The 19416-nt window shown below is 51.5% G+C and overlaps 1 protein-coding gene across 1 annotated transcript in view; it reads left to right on the forward strand.

Moving 5' to 3' along the window:
• Positions 1–15427, forward strand: part of GALNT14 (polypeptide N-acetylgalactosaminyltransferase 14) — a 224264-nt gene extending 208837 nt beyond the window's left edge. Inside the window, exons 14-15 of the mRNA XM_065890762.1 lie at positions 13496–13615; positions 14838–15427. Of these exons, the coding sequence (XP_065746834.1) occupies positions 13496–13615; positions 14838–14996 (279 nt within the window). The 3' untranslated portion in view covers positions 14997–15427. The remainder of the gene's footprint in view (positions 1–13495; positions 13616–14837) is intronic.
• The last annotated feature ends 3989 nt before the right edge of the window (positions 15428–19416 follow it).

Genomic DNA, 19416 nt, shown 5'->3' on the forward strand with positions numbered 1-19416 from the left:
TTGCTATAAACTTCCCTCTTAGAACTGCTTTTGCTGCATCCCATAGGTTTTGGGTCATCGTGTCTCCATTGTCATTTGTTTCTAGGTATTGTTTTGTTTCCTCTTTGATTTCTTCAGTGATCACTTCATTGTTAAGTAGTGTATTGTTTAGCCTCCATGTGTTTTTACAGATCTTTTCCTGTAATTGATATCTAGTCTCATAGTGCTGTGGTTGGAAAAGATACTTGATACAATTTCAATTTTCTTAAATTTACCAAGGCTTGATTTGTGACCCAAGATATGATCTATCCTGGAGAATGTTCCATGAGCACTTGAGAAAAATGTGTATTCTGTTGTTTTTGGATGGAATGTCCTATAAATATCAATTAAGTCCATCTTGTTTAATGTATCATTTAAAGCTTGTGTTTCCTTATTTATTTTCATTTTGGATGATATCTCCATTGGTGAAAGTAGGGTTTTAAAGTCCCCTACTATGCATGTGTTGCTGTCGATTTCCCCTTTTATGGCTGTTAGTATTTGCCTTATGTATTGAGGTGCTCCTATGTTGGGTGCATAAATATTTACAATTGTTATATCTTCTTCTTGGATCGATCCCTTGATCATTATGTAGTGTCCTTCTTTGTCTCTTCTAATGGCCTTTATTTTAAAGTCTATTTTGTCTGATATGAGAATTGCTACTCCAGCTTTCTTTTGGTTTCCATTTGCATGGAATATCTTTTTCCATTCCCTCCCTTTCAGTCTGTATGTATCTCTAGGTCTGAAATGGGTCTCTTGTAGACAGCATATATATGGGTCTTGTTTTTGTATCCATTCAGCCAATCTGTGTCTTTTGGTGGGAGCATTTAGTCCATTTACATTTAAGGTAATTATCGATATGTATGTTCCTATTCCCATTTTCTTAATTGTGTTGGGTTTGTTACTGTAGGTCTTTTCCTTCTCTTGTGTTTCTTGCCTAGAGAAGATCCTTTAGCATTTGTTTTAAAGCTGGTTTGGTGGTGCTGAACTCTCTCAGCATTTGCTTGTCTGTAAAGTTTTTAAATTCTCCATCAAATCTGAATGAGATCGTTGCTGGGTAGAGTAATCTTGGTTGTAGGTTTTTCTCCTTCATCACTTTAAATATGTCCTGCCACTGCCTTCTGGCTTGCAGAGTTTCTGCTGAGGATCAGCTGTTAACCTTATGGGGATTCCCTTGTGTGTTATTTTTGTTTTTCCCTTGCTGCTTTTAATATGTTTTCTTTGTATTTAATTTTTGACAGTTTGATTAATATATGTCTTGGTGTGTTTCTCCTTGGATTTATCCTGTATGGGACTCTCTGTGTTTCCTGGACTTGATCAACTATTTCCTTTCCCATGTTAAGGAAGTTTTCAACTATAATCGCTTCAAATATTTTCTCAGTCCCTTTCTTTTTCTCTTCTTCTTCTGGAACCCCTATAATTCAAATATTGGTGCGTTTAATGTTGTCCCAGAGGTCTCTGAGACTGTCCTCAGTTCTTTTCTTTCTTTTTTCTTTATTCTGCTCTGCAGTAGTCATTTCCACCTTCCAGGTCACTTATCCATTCTTCTGCCTCAGTTATTCTGCTATTGATCCCATCTAGAGTATTTTTAATTTCATTTATTGTGTTGTTCATCATTGCTTGTTTCATCTTTAGTTCTTCTAGGTCCTTGTTAAATGTTTCTTGCATTTTCTCTATTCTATTACCAAGATGTTGGATCATCTTTACTATCATTATTCTGAATTCTTTTTCACGTAGACTGCCTATTTCCTCTTCATTTGTTAGGTCTGGTGGGTTTTTATCTTGCTCCTTCATCTGCTGTATGTTTTTCTGTCTTCTCATTTTGCTTATCTTACTGTGTTTGGGGTCTCCTTTCTGCAGGCTGCAGGTTCGTAGTTCCTGTTGTTTTTGGTGTCTGTCCCCAGAGGCTAAATTTGGTTCAGTGGGTTGTGTAGGCTTTCTGGTGGAGGGGACTAGTGCCTGTGTTCTGGGGGATGAGGCTGGATCTTGTCTTTCTGGTGGGAAGGTCCACGTCTGGTGGTGTGTTTTGGGGTGTCTGTGGACTTATGATTTTAGGCTGCCTGTCTGCTAATGGGTGAGGTTGTGTTCCTGTCTTGCTAGTTTTTTGCCATAGGATGTCCAGCACTGTAGCTTGCTGGTCGTTGAGTGAAGCTGGGTGTTGGTGTTTAGACAGAGACCTCTGGGAGATTTTCGCCTCTGGGAGGTCTCTTGTGGACCAGTGTCCTGAAGTTGGCTCTCCCACCTCAGAGGCACAGCAGTGACTCCTGGCTGCAGCACCAAGAGCCTTTCATCCACATGGCTCAGAATAAAAGGGAGAAAAAGTAGAAAGAAAGAGGATAAAAGAAAATAAAATAAAGTAAGGTAAAATAAAATAAAGTTATTAAAATAAAAAATAATTATTAAGAAAACAAAGTTTTTGAAAAGTAAAAAAAAAAAAACGGACGGATAGAACCCTAGGACAAATGGAGAAAGCAAAACTATACAGACAAAATCGCACACAGAAGCATACACATACACACAAAAAGAGGAAAAGGGAAAAAAATCATAAATGTTGCTCTCAAAGTCCACCTCCTTAATTTGGGATGATTCTTTGTCTATTCATGTATTCCACAGATGCAGGTACATCATGTTGATTGTGGAGCTTTAATCCGCTGTTTCTGAGGCTGCTGGGAGAGATTTCCCTTTCTCTTGTTTGTTCACACAACTGCCGGGGCTCAGCTTTGGATTTGGTCCCGCCTCTGCGTGTAGGTCACCGGAGGGCGTCTGTTCTTCACTCAGACAGTACGGGTTTAAAGGAGCAGCTGATTCGGGGGCTCTGGCTCACTCGGGCCGGGGGAGGGAGGGGCACGGAGTGCGCGGGGCAAGCCTGCGGCGGCAGAGGCCGGCGGGACGTTGCACCAGCCTGAGGTGCGCTGTGCATTCTCCCGGGGGAGTTGTCCCTGGATCCCGGGACCCTGGCAGTGGCGGGCTGCACAGGCTGCCCCGAAGGGGGTTGTGGATAGTGACCTGTGCGCGCACACAGGCTTCTTGGTGGCGGCAGCAGCAGCCTTAGTGTCTCCTGCCCGTCTCTGGGGTCCGTGCTTTTAGCCACAGCTTGAGCCCGTCTCTGGAGCTCCTTTAAGCAGCGCTCTTAATCCCCTCTCCTCGCGCACCAGGAAACAAAGAGGGAAGAAAAAGTCTCTTGCCTCTTTGGCAGCTCCAGACTTTTCCCCGGAGTCCTTCCCGGCTAGCCGTGGTGCACTAACCCCTTCAGGCTGTGTTCACGCCGCCAACCCCAGCCCTCTCCCTGCGCTCCGATTGAAGCCCGAGCCTCAGCTCCCAGCCCCGCCCGCCCCGGCGGGTGAGCAGACAAGCCTCTCGGGCTGGTGAGTGCTGATTGGCACCTATCCTCTGTGCGGGAATCTCTCCGTTTTGCCCTTCGCACCCCTGTTGCTGCGCTCCCCTCCGCGGCTCCGAAGCTTCCCCCCTCCGCCACCTGCAGTCTCGCCCACGAAGGGGCTTCCTAGTGTGTGGAAACTTTTCCTCCTTCACGGCTCCCTCCCACTGGTGCAGGTCCCATCTCTATTCTTTTGTCTCTGTTTATTCTGTTTTCTTTTGCCCTACCCAGGTACGTGGGGTCTTTCTTGACTTTTGGGAGGTCTGAGGTCTTCTGCCAGTGTTCAGTAGGTGTTCTGTAGGAGTTGTTACACGTGTAGATGTATTTCTGATGTATTTGTGGTGAGGAAGGTGATCTCCGTGTCTTACTCTTCTGCCATCTTCCCTCCTTCTCCTCTGTTTTCTTGATTCACAAATTCTGTAACTTCATCCATCCATGAATTCATTCATTTATTCATTCATTCACTCAACAAACGTCTGTGTCCTCTGTTGACTGTGGAGATGCACAGGTGAAGGGCTAGGTTGCAGGCCACCATGGCCCCTCGAGGGATCTAATGCAAAAAAGAAGCAAGTCAGCAGCCATTTTGATATAATCTCTGTCCTGGAGAGAGTTTGGTCCACAGTGCTATAGAAGTGCAGAGAGATGATATCCAACTTCTACACAAGGATTGGGGAAGTCTTCCCAGAGGACCTGAAAATGAGCTGTATCCTGAGAGATGAGTAGAAATAGGCCAGGTCACGAAGGGAAGAAAGGGCAGGTGGGCAAATCCAGCATGTACCAAGGCCCGGGGCTGGGAGCCAGGATGCCTTTGAAAGGCTGCAGGGAGATTGTGATCAGAGGGGTAGAATGGTGAGGGAGCAGCAAAGGTAAGACTGGAGAGGAGGGAAGAGGTGCGTCATGACCCCTTTTCCCAGCTGAGGAGATTGACTTTTATCCTCAGGGGTAGGAGGCTGTGAGAGCCCAGGAGATGGCTCCAGGATGGCGGGTTTACACTTAGACATCCCTGCCGGACTCTCTCTCTCAAACACAGGGTGATCTAGTGAGTCCACAACCACAACAAATGCCTCGGAAACTCAAGCCAACAGATGGCTCCAAGCGCCTGTCAGGCTCCCCGGCCACCTCATCATGCCACTAATTCTCTCCTGTCCGTCTTCCATGGCTCCTCTTTCTCCCACATCCCCCATTCCTGCAAATCCCATCCCTTCTCCCCTCAGAATAGCTGCTCTTGGCCCCAACATTCACTTCTTCATGCCAGATCAGCGGCCCTCAGCCTCGGCACTCTTGACATTTGGGGCTGGGTCACTCTTTGTGGTACACCATCCTGTGTACTGTAGGCCGTCTAGCAGCATCCCTGGTCTCTGCCCACCAGATGCCAGGAGCACCCCATACATACCAGTCATTGCCAGTCAAAGCTGTCTCCAGGCTTTACCAAATGCCCCTGGGGGACAAAACCACCCTGCTTGGGAACCACTGTGTTAGATTCTGGCCACAGCCTCCAGTAACATGTGATCACCAAACCATTGTTCCCCATCTCCATGCAGCCTTCAATGGCTCCCCATTGTCTACCACAGAAACCCACACTCTCAGCCTGGCATTTGAGGCATTGCACCACCAGCCTCCAGCTTGCTGAGATTTTTCCCAAAAATAATCTCCGCTCCAGCAAGACACGGAAGGGGGCTGCCTGAGTCAGACAGGAAAAGGGGAAGGAAACAGAGGTGTCGGCTTCACTTTAGGTGTGGCAGCCTGGTTGAGAATGATACCACTTGTCAGTGGCATTTTGTAGAATGTGTGAGTAGATAACACACATCCCTGTCTTCTGAATCTATGTGTGGGCCCTGCTCATGGGGGATCGCAAACAGCCAAAATGTTATCATCCCCCTTTCCCTGAGACAGAAGTTTGCCGCATCTGTTTCTAGCAAAGTAGGGGTTTTTCTGGTACTTAATGTCTCTGGCTGCATAAGGAAGGTGGCGGGGGGAGCCATGGGATCTCTGGTCTCAGGGAGGGGCCACCCAAAAGCCTGGCCCAGGGAGAAGCTGCCAGGCCTTTATTTGACTTGAGGAGAGTGGCACTTATTCTGGCTGACATCCCAGCGGAGTGAGAAAGGGGAGAGGAGAAAGCTGTCGCTGTGGGAAACTAAGGTTTAGCAGAGTAACTGTTCAAGTGAGCAAAGAGTTCTTTTGTAGAAAATCGTGCCCAGCTGTCACTCCTCTGTGCTTTGGAGAGAACAGTTGGGTGTGTGTGGCAGCAGTGCGAATTCAGGATATGGGAAGAACACAGGAGACAGGACGATGTTCAGTTCCCTTCAACAGATGACACCCACCGAGTGTGCACGGTGCCCTGGGCACCAGGCTGCATGCTGGGGTGCTGGATGGGATTACGCCGGGTTAGACACAGCCCTCTCCTAGCGGGACGCGCGGCCAACAGCAGGCCTGGGGTGCCTGTCCAAGTATTCTGAAGGTGTTGAACCCACTGATAGAAATCCGCATAGCAATTTCAGCTAGGCTCGTCCCCCAAGTGTGTGGGCGTGTGGGCGTGTGCATGTGTTTCTGGGCGTGTGCACGTGTGTGCGTGGAGTATATACCCTTGCAGGACTGACTTACACTACGTTTCTCATGCTTTCGGTGTCTGCTGCTCTTTCCTACGTAAACTACCCGTCCCGTCGTCCTCCTTCCCAGCGCCTCCTGCTAATGTGATAACCTTCCTTTGCCTCTTCTCCCCTCTTGCATCTCTCAGCTTGTCCTGCCTCTTGGCCTGTCCAGAGAAGTTGCATCTGCCCCTCAGACCCCTTCATGTGACTCGTTCACCTTCTCTCCTGCCCCTGCCTCTCTGTCTCTGAGAGGCCACGTCAAGCCGATTAAGCAGGTGTTACTATTATCCTCGTTTTGCAGATGATGAACCTGAGACCTGGAGAGAATTCTCCAAGGTCATACACTAGTAAGTGAGGATTTGGAAGTAAGGCAGGATTTGGAGACCTGGCTCCACAGCTCTGCTCGAGCTACTGCTGCCGCTGGGGTCATGGCTCGTTCTGGGCCCTTTGATTCAGTTTAATCTCGGGAGACCCCTCCTCCAGGTCGTAAATATTAAAACAATAGATCAGCTCCTCCTTGACAGGAGATAGCTGGCAGGAGCTTCCTCCTCTTGGCCACTTCCCAGTGGCAGCCCCTGTGAGAAGGGAAACCAAGGTCACAGCCTGTGTCGGGGGCCGGGGAGGGGGCAGACCAGAGAGTAGGCCCCTCCCCTGACACTGATGGGAACCGGGCAAGAGTATGAACGGAGGTCCACCCGCCGCGGACGCCACACCAGACCAGGGGACACGCGTGGCGCTGGCTTCCAGCCTGGGCTGCCCCCCTTTACTTCCCACCCCACCTCTGTCCCCCACTGTGAACTCCCAGCCTGCATCTATCTCCCTGCTTGGTCACTCCCCTCTCAAGGGTCCCCCTAGGGCCTGGGTGTGTGGACCTGGGACACAGTCCATCCTCTGGAACGGACCCAGGGGAGAGAGATCCACACAAGTCCTGAAATCAGGCTCAGGTTATTTGGGTGGTAGATTCCGGCGTCTTCAACACGTGGGGTGAAAGAGCAGCAGAGGATGGGGCTCGGGGGCCCTGAGCTCTGCTTCCAGCTGGCCACTGACTCTCCAGGTGGCGTGTCCCCGTGCACGTGGCTGTCCTCATTGTTGAAAGCAGACCGTCCAACCATGGCTGTCCTCTGGCTCCAGTGCTGGCTCACGACCCTGCTCCACCGCAGCCCCATCCCTCCCTCACCCTCCCTCCCTTCCCTTTCTTTGGCTGGTTTGTCATCCTTGGGAACAAAATATCTAACCTGGGTGTGTATTCAAGATGGCAGCAACCTGATGCCTTGGGTAGAAAGAGAAATACATCATCAGTTTGTAAATGTGTGAAGCCCCAGAAGCCTTCTGGGTAGTAGGTTTCCTCTCAATTTTATTGGATTCCCTAGAAAAAGATTTGTGAAAGATAGAAAGAAGACAGATGCACCAATCTCACTGTATCCCAATTTAAAGAAAGGGAAAAAACATAAATGAAAAACGTTTTAGTGTGTCCTCCCCCCTGGATCCCCAGCAGTTCAGGCTACTGGCTTGTGAAGGATGCATGCAGGCCACTAGATAGCCTGGGTGGGTGAGATGAAGATCAAAGCTCTTTCCCCAAACCCGGACCCACATTGGCACCTCTCGGTGAGTCTGCCAGTGGGACAGGTTGCCAGCGGTCACCTTCCCTGCCTGATACCACCCTTCCTCCCCGGCTTTCTCAGCACACCCTTGGGAATGGCCCCATCACGACTGCCTCTCCGGCATCTGTCCTGGGAGGCAAAGCAAAGGCAGTTTTCCAAAGGAGGATCTCCAGGGCCGTCTCTCCTCCTGTTGGCATCCTCCACTATCACAGCCAACGGGCGGAGAGTAACTGAGCACTTGCTCCCTGTTCAGCGCCATACTGGGCACGTATATGTGTTACCCTCCGAGTACGGGGCTGCTGTGATCGGCATTTCACAGCTGAGGGGACTGAGGCGCAGAGTTAAGTAACTCACCCAAGTTTATGGGGTTAAAAAACAAGCGAGCCAGGGTCTTAGCCCCAGCAGTCACTCCAGAGTCCAACAGCCTGGCCTAATACAATATGTACTGGGTGTATTCTTACAGCTTGGGAGGAAAGGACACGACGGACTGGAAACAAAGATCCCCAAAGTGAGTCTAGTCCCAGTTGAAGGAGAGGAGCGTGTCTCAGAGCCGCCCCTGGTCAGAGGGCCCCCACCAGGGCACGGCTGAGCTCTGTCCCTGCGGGTGCTGAAGGTCCCCCGCACAGCCAGTCGGTGCACCTGGGGGATCCTGCAGCCATACGGGTGCATCAAGAGGTCGGCTGAACTAAATGTTCGCTTGAACCCACTCATTCGTTCCCAGCATCTTGTCTGAAGCAGGCTTCAGGGCGTGTTCAATGGACGAGGGCAATGCCCTGTGTGGCCTACGAGGTTTGAGGCCAGCCCGTGGCCTTGGACGCGCTTGGCTCAGATCCCGTCTCACCAGGGAGGTCCCGCATTCACAGTCAACCCCAGGGTCTGCCCCTGGCATTGCCCAGAGCAACCACTGACCTCAGTCCGCCTTCCATCCAATCGTACCTACTTCCCAGGGTGGCTGTGAGGGTCACGTAGACAACAGAAGGTGAACAATCAAGAACAGAAGCGTCCCTCGGCACCGAGTTATTTTGGCCGTCTCACCACAGCACAGCAAGCAGGGCTGCCTCCCATCCACTGTTTCTTCTCCGTTGTTTACTCTCCCCCACACGGGAGAATTTTTGAACAGGGAACTCACCACCAGCAGAAAATGATGTATGCTTCTGCTTTAAGGAAAACACAGCCCCCTAACGTCTGTCCACATGGCAATGTTTCTCTGTCCTCATCCAACCACTCCTTCCCATGTGTTGGAAAAAGATGGTTCACGGAGACTCTCCTCCAGGGGCTGGGCAGCGGGCTGAGTGCTCCACGAGCATCTGCTTGTTTCAGCTTCACAATAACCCCCATTTCACAGATGGGGGTTTCACAGCAGGCTTAGAGGAGGTGACCAAGGCTACCCAGGTCATATGCTAGTAGCGCCAGAGCAGGGTTCAGACACGGCCCTGCCGCCTCCAGATACCAAACTCTTAAGACTAGGCTAGGTAATGAGAACTTATTGCATAGCACAGGGAACTCTACTCAGTGCTCTGTGGCGACCTAAATGGGAAGGAAACCCAAAAAAGAGGGGTTATGTGTATACAGATAGCTGATTCACTTTGCTGTACAGCAGAAACTAACACAACATTGTAAAGCAACTATATCCAACAAAAACTAAAAAAAAAAAGGCTAGGCTAGGGTTTCTCAACCTCAGCACAGTTGGTAATTCTTTGTTGCAGGGACTGTCTGTGCATTGTAGAATGTTTAGCAACATCCCTGACCACACCCACTAGGTGTCAGTAACAGCCCCGACCTAGTCATAACAATGCCTCCAGACACTGCCAGCTGTCCCCTGGGTAGGTGGCTAGGGGCAAAAGCACCCCAGCTGGAAAGCAGTGCCCTTGCCTACTGGCGGTGGCTCTGGACCATTCTAAGATCAGCCACTGCGCTTGGCCCCCAGCTTAGCTTCATGCCTGCTCCCTTCAGAACTTAACTCCTTCAGGTATCTCCTCTGAAGAAAATCTTTCCTCTCTGCTTCTCCAGCCAGTGCAGGACAGTAAGCCCCAGGCTAGCTGCCATGGCCAGGTGAGCATTTACTAGCGAGAAGTCTCCTCCCCCAGAGACGGGTCACTCCTGTCTCCCACCCACACTGGCAGCTCCAGAGACTTCCTCCGAGCACAGAAGGCCTTCAGGCTGTCCGGCCTGGACCATCCCCTCCCCAGCATCAGTTCCCCTCTTCCAGGGCAGCAGCAAAGAGGCTGGAGGGCCAGGAATGGACTGCCTCCTCCTCAACTCCTTACCAGCCCGTCCCAGAGGGGCGAGGCATCCCACACCACCTCCAGGATGGCCTCTGGGTTAGCTTCCGTGGATATGGCCTTGTCTGTGTGCATTGGGTTGAAGGCTGTGACTTTGCCAGTCCCCGAAATGGAGCCGCCAGTGCTCACCGATCGAGGCCAGGCCAGCCTGAGCAACCACTGCCGCCTTCTTGAATTCATTTCTGACTCTGAGATTCATTTAATAAACCCATTCATCACCGACCATTCTGCAAAGCCTGACAGGCCGCAGAATAGGAATCGGAAAACCTCTCCTTGCTTCCTTCCCCATCTGCTCCCGTGTTCTGCTTCCCCCTTAACTCTCTTCTCTTGCATATGTGTGGCCACAGAGCTGCGTCCCTCTGAGGAATTGCGAGGCTGAATTATTTCAATGCCAGTATAGCACCAGCTAATGGAAAGTCCACATAGTATGAGGGCTTCAATACCTGTCTGTGCCTGTGCACGTTCTCCCCCAGGCGTCTCGAGGTGGTTTCCTCAGAGCCCCCAGGGTACCATATACATTCCTTCCCGGAAGGCATTTGTGGATGGGGTGTCTCAGAGTTAAAAGGACCACCACTCCCCACCCTACCCCATGCCATCCTCAGCACTTCTGGTTTTTGAAGCCCCTAGGATATTCAAAAAGAAGTGCCAAGGGCTTCCCTGGTGGCGCGGTGGTTGAGAGTCCGCCTGCCGATGCAGGGGACGCGGGTTCGTGCCCCGGTCCGGGAAGATCCCACATGCCGTGGAGCGGCTGGGCCCGTGAGCCATGGCCGCTGAGCCTGCGCGTCTGGAGCCTGTGCTCCGCAACGGGAGAGGCCACAACAGTGAGAGACCCGTGTACTGCAAAAAAAAAAAAAGGAAGTGCCAAAATGGGCTACCAGCAATTGTGGTATATTTTAAGTTTTTATATTTAATCAATTAATGCTTTTAACATAAAAAACACAAAGCTAGTGTATTGTAGTGATCATAAGATAATTACAGGGTTTATTTTTTGTGTGTGTGTGGTAGGCGGGCCTCTCACTGCTGTGGCCTCTCCCATTGCGGAGCACAGGCTCCGGACGCGCAGGCTCAGCGGCCATGGCTCACAGGCCCAGCCGCTCCGCGGCATGTGGGATCTTCCCGGACCGGGGCACGAACCCGTGTCCCCCGCATCGACAGGTGGACTCTCAACCCCTGCGCCACCAGGGAAGCCCCAGGGTTTATTTTAAAGATGCAAATTCATGGTTCACTGCAAGCTGTGTGGTCGGGTAGTGGGACGGAGCGATGAGCCTCATCTTCTTTCCATATGGTGACTGTGTGTTTATCCTCATTTCCAGGCAATGCAGAAGTCTAACATTGAGGCCAGTGGTGCGGTGGGCCTGGGCAAATGGCCCCCTGGCAGCCCTGCCCTTGTACCTGGGCCCTACTCTCCCCCCGCACCACAGGCCAAGGAATTCTCAGGGCTCACGCCTAGGACCTGTGTCTACCTTCTACATTACACTCCCCAAATGTGTAGGACCCCAAAATCCGCCACCCTAATGACCCGAGCCTGATTTCAGGACTGGCATGGATCTCTCTCCCCTGGGTCCATTCCAGAGGATGGACTGTGTCCCAGGTCCACACACCCAGGCCCTAGGGGGACCCTTGAGAGGGGAGTGACCAAGCAGGGAGATAGATGCAGGCTGGGAGTTCACAGTGGGGGACAGAGGTGGGGTGGGAAGTAAAGGGGGGCAGCCCAGGCTGGAAGCCAGCGCCACGCGTGTCCCCTGGTCTGGTGTGGCGTCCGCGGCGGGTGGACCTCCGTTCATACTCTTGCCCGGTTCCCATCAGTGTCAGGGGAGGGGCCTACTCTCTGGTCTGCCCCCTCCCCGGCCCCTGACACGGGCTGTGACCTTGGTTTCCCTTCTCACAGGGGCTGCCACTGGGAAGTGGCCAAGAGGAGGAAGCTCCTGCCAGCTATCTCCTGTCAAGGAGGAGCTGATCTATCGTTTTAATATTTACGACCTGGAGGAGGGGTCTCCCGAGATTAAACTGAATCAAAGGGCCCGGAATGAGCCATGACCCCAGCGGCAGCAGTAGCTCAAGTAGAGCTGTTGGGGAGAGTGGGTGCAGGGGCCACTTTCTGTACCTGACTTAGGATAACCTCTCTGAGCCTTACCTTCCTCATCTGTAAAAGGGGAATAATGACAACACCTACCTAATTGGAGTCTTGTGATTAAGTTAACATGTGTAAAGCTCCCAGAACAGTGCCTGGCACATAGTAGGTGCTCAAGAAATGTGAGCCGCTATTAGCCATCTTGTCATGGTTCCGACGTTACCTCCATGCATACAGGCGTCTTCCCGTTGCATCTTACCCTGGAGGAAGGCAAATGGTTTGCATAGCATGGTGATGTTCACAAGGCCAGAAGAGTACATTTCCTAACGTTTTATTATTAAAAAAAAAAACTGAACAGATACAGAAATCGAACTCAGTGGAAGAGTATGAAGAACCCCCATGTACCCATCCCCAGGCTTCAGGAATTCTCAACTCACAGCCAGTCTTTGTTCGTCTCTATTTCCATCCACTCCCCAGGGAGTACTTTCTGGTCTAGGTCGTCTCTCGACACCAAGTGGCCTGGTGCAGGGACAGAAGGTCCACTGGACGGTAAGGGTGTCGTGGAAGAGGAGAGGTACAGCCCTTAAAGGGGTCCTCTCTGCAGCTCCCCTCGGGGCATCCGATTCACAAGTCTTCTCGGCCCCATGATAAGACAAAGGACAGATGTTATCCCTGTTTTACAACCTAGGAAAAACCTCTTGAAGGTTCACATTTGACAAATATTATGACAGCATTTCCGCCTCTGATCGAAGAGCTGGGTGGTGGCCCGGGCTGCTTCAGCAGTTGGTTGCTCTCTGGTCTCTGGCGCTTGAAGGAAACGTTCCTCCTTCCTCGTAATGAACCTCACCGAATGCCCCGTTCCCTTCGCCTCCGTCAGAACTCTGCATGTCCATCCGCTTCCTTAGCTGCTCCCCCTGCAGGAGCTCCGGGGCCAAGTGCTCTGTTCTCCTGGAGTGCTGGCGTGCATGCACCCTCTTGGAATGATTTTATTTCTCACAACTTCCTTCTCTCCTTCCTTCTCCTCTCCCACCCCCTCCTCATTCCCTTTGCCCCTCCATCTGCCTCTTGTCACAACTCTCACGTTCTCAGGGCGCCAATTTGGACTCCTTTTCAAAGAAGGGACTTTCTAAAGACAGCTGGGAGGATGGGGCTGTGACCTGCCCGGTAGCTATGTGAAATGTCAAGTGTGGGGAACAGACACCAATCCAAACGGAGAAACTGGAGACCATGCAGTTCGGCCGGGGTGTCCTTCAGTCTCCTGCCCAAAGCCCAGAATTGGTCCTTGCCTCTCAGAGGCAGCCTGCATGCCCCAGGCCAGTCCCCTTCTTGGGAGAGGGGCGGGGACTTCACCGAGGGTGTGACCCAAGAATCTCTGGCTCTTGAGTAGCATTTTCCCAGGTGACCTGTTGACAGTCGATTCCCGCTGGGACACCCCCCCCCCCCGCCCCGCCCGGTGCTTCGTACCAAGCTGTGCTAATTGTCACATGTAGGCACAGTACTATCCCAGCAGGGGTGGCTTCCAAGCATGCTGAGGTGACCCTTTCTGGCCTCTTCCCCTCCAGATCTGGGCCTTCACATACACCCAGCAGATCCTCCAGGAGGAGCTGTGCCTGTCAGTCATCACCTTGTTCCCTGGCGCCCCGGTGGTTCTTGTCCTTTGCAAGAATGGAGATGACAGACAGGTAAGTGCTCAGCGCGTCTGCCCTGGGACGTGGCCGCCGGTGTAGGTCTAAGTCTCGTGTGCAGGAAAAGAGAGAAGCTTCAGAGGAGGAAGGGTTGATAAGGAAGAGGTCCTCTGGTTAGGAGAGGGAGGGAGGGGCCTCTGATACATTCCGTGGTGCCCGCAGCAGCGATCCGCTGCCGTGTGAAAGCCTATTGACCGCACTATACCTCAGCTTGCATGTGTATCTTGTACCGCCCTGTCTTGCTCCGACGCCCACCCAGGATCCCAGAGCAGGAGCATACTGGGACGGAGCCTGCGGGGCCACAAGGATGAACAGGACTCGAACCTCTGCCTTCGGGGGCCTTGGCCTCTGGCAGGACGTCCAGCAAAGTTCATAGCGCTCTGGATGTACCTTGTGCCCAGTTTCTCTGGTGGCACAGTGTTGGCTCCACTCAGTTTCCTGCCAACTGGGTCCTGGTGTTAGAGAGACCGAGATTCAAATATCCATTTTCATGGCTCGCTGGCTGTGTGACCCTTGGCAGGTTACTGGACCTCTCTGAGCTTCAGTTTCCTCCTCTATGAAATGAGGTTGATGATGCCCATTGCACAGGGTAGCTGTTTAGAGCAATTCACTGAGATGATCCATGATACCTGGTCAGTGGTAGCTCCCCAATATGTGTCCATCCCCTCCCTCCTTGTCCAGTGAGGTGAAGTCTGGGAAGCAGCAGCACGAGACCCCCCTCTCTACTTGGGCCCCTCGTGCGCTGAAGCACTTTGGAGGAGCAGAGGTTCGGCTTCAGGTGCTGCCCAGGAGCCCCTCCCCCCCGCTGCCTCGCCTTCCCCCCTCTTCATTCTCACCCGCTTCTTCATGACGGTGCAGATACCGAGCGTGGATCATTTCTTTAGCTGCTCCCGTGACTGACCCGCGTCACATTTTCTGGCCTATGGCTTGGAACGTTATTGCCTTCTAATGAGTTTTCCTAGCAAACATATTGATTTCGCTTTTACTCTTTTTAATCCGATAAAAAAAAAAAAAAAGAAAGAAAACCAACAACAATACCTGGCAAGGCAATTAGTTGCAGTTTTCTTCCTCCATGAGACCGTGAAGTCAAGTCTCTGGATGACCCTAGCCATGTGGTGTCAACATTTCTGATTACGCTGGAACTCCCAATACTATTGCTAGGACCCAGGACCTTAGCCGGAGAATTCTGGTTCATCCTCTCCCCTCTCCATCTTCCCAGCAATGGAGCAAGACTGGTTCCCGCATCGAGCATGTAGCATCCCACCTCTGCCTAGACACGGACATGCTTGGCGATGGCACTGAGAGCGGCAGGGAGATCGTTGTCAATCCGTGTGAGTCCTCACTTATGAGCCAGCACTGGGACCTGGTGAGCTCTTGAAGATCCGTGTCGGAACCGGCAGGGGTCGTGGGGTGGCGCTTCCCCGGATGAGAATCGGACTGGAAACCAGGCTGCAGGCAGCCCCGAACTACTGCAGAAGCCCTGAATGGGGAGGCGAAGGCAGAGCCCCCCCCCCCCCGCCCCCAGGACAGGAACGGCTGTCAGGGAGGATGCAGGAAGAGATTGCAAGCCAAGAGCAACTCAGAGACAGACAGATCCCCGTGTTCTCAAGGCCGTTAAGTTCCAGTCCTGGCTGGGTCTGCCCCTGCACGGTACCTGGAGGCAGAGATCTGATGGGAAGTGTTGATGTGGTTCCCTGTCTTAACGAAAGAGGCCAGAGAGAGCAGCCTTCGTCGTCACTAGGCCAGGACTCGACTGAGAGACGAAGGGCGGAGGTGCTTTTCAAAACAAATAAAGGAACCGTGGAAGTTCTGTCTGTGTCTCTCCTCCTTTGTTTCCACTTAGGGTAGCTCAGAGCTAGGCTGAGTTCTCCTTTGAGTCGGGGTGGGCAGGTGGTGGGGCCTTGTTGCGGGTGGAAAAAGAGGACGGAGAGATGGGAAACCTGCCCTCTGATCCTGAGCTGCCGCTGGCAGGCAGTGCCACCTGGAGAAGACACGTAACTTCTCTGGCCCTTCATCTCCTGTTACATCAAGTGGGGGGGGGCGAAGGACAGCAGTGTTTCCTACCCAGGGATACACAGTCTGTCTCATCTGGGGAAACTGTATCAATTCAGCAGCCCTAGGGTCTACCTGTGGGGATCCCACTGCGGTAGGTCCAGGGCAGGGTCCAGGCTCCTCCCTGGTTGGAATCACTGCTCTAGGCGTCTCTGTGGGCCCTGATGGCTTTATAGTCTGTGGCCATCGGTGTGAGAGTTTCTTCCTCTAACAAATCCGCAGTGTGTTCTGGGAATTGGGTATGGTGGTTGTGCATTCTTAGTAACTAGGCTTTAAGAAAAGAACCAACCCATGTTGTTTAAAAGTTCCTGGAATTGCCTGTACATTCTCGGCCGAGGTAAGTTCACCACGTGCTAATTAGTAATGGTTTTAGCTATCTATCGCCGAGAAACAAATGACCCCAAAACTTAGCAGCTTAAAGCAACACACATCTCTGATCGCACAGTTTCTATGGGGCATAGCCTCCCTGGGTCCCCTGCTTCAGGGTGACTTGAAAGGTTGCAATCAAGGTGTGGCAGTGGTTGTTGGTAGGATGTGGCTCTTCGCTGTTGGCCAGAAGCTGCCCTCAGTTCCTTGCCATGCTGGCCTCTCTAACCCAGCCACCAAGCCAAGCAAACCAGGAAGGCAAGAGTACCAGCAAGACGGAAGTCACAGTCCTTTCCAACCTCGTCTCACAAGTTACCTCCCACATTCTATTTGAGAGAAGTGAGCCTCTAGGCCCAGCCACACTCAAGGGGAGAGGATTACACAGGAGAGCTGGTACCAGGAGGTGGGGGCCATTTGGATCCACTTCGGAATCCATCTCCCATCTTATACCCCGAACAGGTGTCTGTCTCCCCTTCATCCAGAAAGCCTTCCGTGATGCCCCTTGTTCAAGCTCATCATTAAAAAATCCATGACTGTGGACTACTGCAGACATGGAGAGTGAAGGGCTGAGTGCAGGTCCAGCATGTCCTCGGGTGGTTGGATTTGTTTGTGCAATCCTCCTATTGCCTTCTTTAGTTACGATTTGACTGTTCTGTGGGGCTGGCTCACGCCCCACTGTGGAAAGGCGAGGAGGCCATGTGATAAAGACACCTATAGAAGTTCTGCTGGCTGCTCAAGCTACAGGGCCACCGGGTTTAAACCAGTTTTGCAGAGAAGAAAGAACAGACAGTTTCACCAGCGCCCTCTCCCCTAAATAGGGGAAAACAGATTCTGCACTGAAATAACTAAAGGAGCTGGTATTGTCCCCATCCGTGTCCTCGTCTCCCTCTGTAGCTGTGCCTGTCTGGGAGTTCCCCGGTGGCGGGAAAGCTGGCTCGTGACTTACTTTAGCCCCAGCGCTGAGTCAGGCACATGAAGCTCTCAGTGAATATTTTCCTCCGGGTGTGATTGGAAACACGACTCCTTGTCCAAGAGGAAGGGACCTTGCTCCTTTTACTCGCCCTGTAAAGTCACAGAGTGTAGGTGGCCATAGGTCTCTGTTGAATACGCATGGAAATGGGGAAACAGGAACGGAGGCCTCTGCCCCAGAGGGACAAACATTTTATTTTTTAATCTCAGCTGCTTAGATGTGGCAGAAAAGCTAAGGCTCGGGGATCCCACTGACCTTCCTCTTACTAGTAAAAGAAGCTGGGACAGTAACAAAGACTCCATGAAGGACGTGGGGGGGTAGTTTGCTAATGGAGACACCAAAGGTTCACATTTGAGCTGCAGGGTATGTGTCTTACGACCTCCTTAGTGGAAAGCAGAACTTAAAAACTGATGCCAGGGCTTCCCTGGTGGCGCAGTGGTTGAGAGTCCGCCTGCCGATGCAGGGGATGTGGGTTCATGCCCCGGTCCGGGAAGATCCCACATGCCGCGAAGCAGCTGGGCCCGTGAGCCATGGCCGCTGAGCCTGCGCGTCCCGAGCCTGTGCTCTGCGACGGGAGAGGCCACAGCAGTGAGAGGCCCGTGCACCGCAAAAAAAAACAAAAAAAAATACTGAAGCCAATACGGATCCCTCTAACTGTGTAAGGTTATCCAAATACCCTCTCTTCAGTAAGTTGATGGTGATGGAGCCAAAGCAAGAGTAATTTGTGATTTAAAAGCAAGAATAGCAGCAGTTCCAAAGCTCCACCGATTCAAGACAAAGCTGATGATACCTGGGTGGGACGGCAACCTGCCCCAGTCTGAGATTCCTGTGTCCTGCAATGATGCAGCAGAGCAAGGGTGGCCAAGCTTTGACGGGCAGTAAGGTCTTTTAGTGGGTGCTGAATTAGAGTCCTCGGTCAACTCTGATCGTTCAGTTTGAATGCCAGATTTCAGGAACCTGGAATGCCTCACTGTGTAGGCCAGCAGTATTGTGGGTGAAAGTGAAAGTGAAAGCTTGTCAATGACATCAGCATCTGAAAGCAGAAAAGGACCGACTCTCTTCATATCTTATGGGCTAGCAAGATAGAGACCCCAAACCCAGCTTGGGGAGTCACCACTCTGGAGCAGTCTGATCACACTGCCGGGCGAGAGTGTGGCCAGGTGTGGCAGAAACGCCTCACCAGTGGTTGCCTCTGGCTAGCGCGAACAGACGTGAGCCGTGTGGGCTCCTAGGTATCTAAATAGTGTGGTGTGTGAATTAAATGAAAGGGAATTTATACATGCGTTGTATACATTTATGAACTGGAAAGAAGAGAGACAGGGGCTTCAGGCACTCTCCAGTACCTGGATTAGAGTTGGAGGGATGATGGTGTTGAGTGGATGGGCAGAAACGGGAGTTTTTCAGTAGTTCTGGAGTCAGCTTAGGTGGCCACGCTGGGTGCCATATTGAATCTGAGACACTCTCTTGGCAGTTTGTTTTCTTATGTACTGTGTAATTTCTCTGTGTGAGCTCATCTTCAGCAGGAGTTATTTCCTCTGGGCTGTGGAAGCATGCCTCAGGGAAGGTTCAAGTTTGCCTCTGTTGGGTTCCATTGAGTTCAAACCAGTATGTACACTGATTTTTCCAATTGTAGTTTCCACACTGTGAAAGTTCAGTGAATTTGGACCCCACATCTGTGCTTGGCACCCTCTTGGATTTTGATCCTTTGCAGATTACCTTTCCTCTACCCAAATTGTTGTCCTGCTGCCATGCCCGCTGGTAGGTGGGGTTTGTTTAGCCCTTCTGAGCACCCACTTAAGTGTAGTGTAGGGTCCCATTTCTGGCCCCAGCCACTGATGAAGCTGTGGTCTTCATATCTGCCTCCACTGGGGTGTTGAAACCCCAGTCCTGATTGCACAGATATCTGGCTTCCACTCCCTTTCAGCTCTCATTCACCATGCTGGCTTTGAGTTCCCACTCATCTTTGGAATCTGGAATTTCTCTTTCCTTCCTTTCAAATGCAGCTGTGATTTCAAATTGTTTAATTGAATTTTATCCAATATTTATAGGTATTTGTGGAAGGGGGCTTTCCTGTGTCAGCTCAGACCAAAATTCCTTAGTGCTATAATTAGCTGTCACCACTGTCTTTCCCACTGGCTCTGGGACCATGTCTTAGCGTAGACCCTCAATAAATTTCTGTGAGTGAGTGAGAGGATAAGCCCGTGATTCTTTCGTACTACTTCCTAATTACCTCCTGGATATAGCTACCAGACATTAGAGTTTTAAAAAGATAGCAAAGGCAGAAATGGAGGACGGAGAAGACGAATTTATAACAATGAAATCTCGTTATAATACACAAAGATTTAGGGATCATGCATATTTTATCTCATAATGACAGAGATTAATACTGAAAGCACTAACTAGAAAGAAC

This window comes from Phocoena phocoena, chromosome 14 (genome assembly GCF_963924675.1).
Source record: "Phocoena phocoena chromosome 14, mPhoPho1.1, whole genome shotgun sequence".
Classification (NCBI taxonomy): Eukaryota; Metazoa; Chordata; class Mammalia; order Artiodactyla; family Phocoenidae; genus Phocoena; species Phocoena phocoena.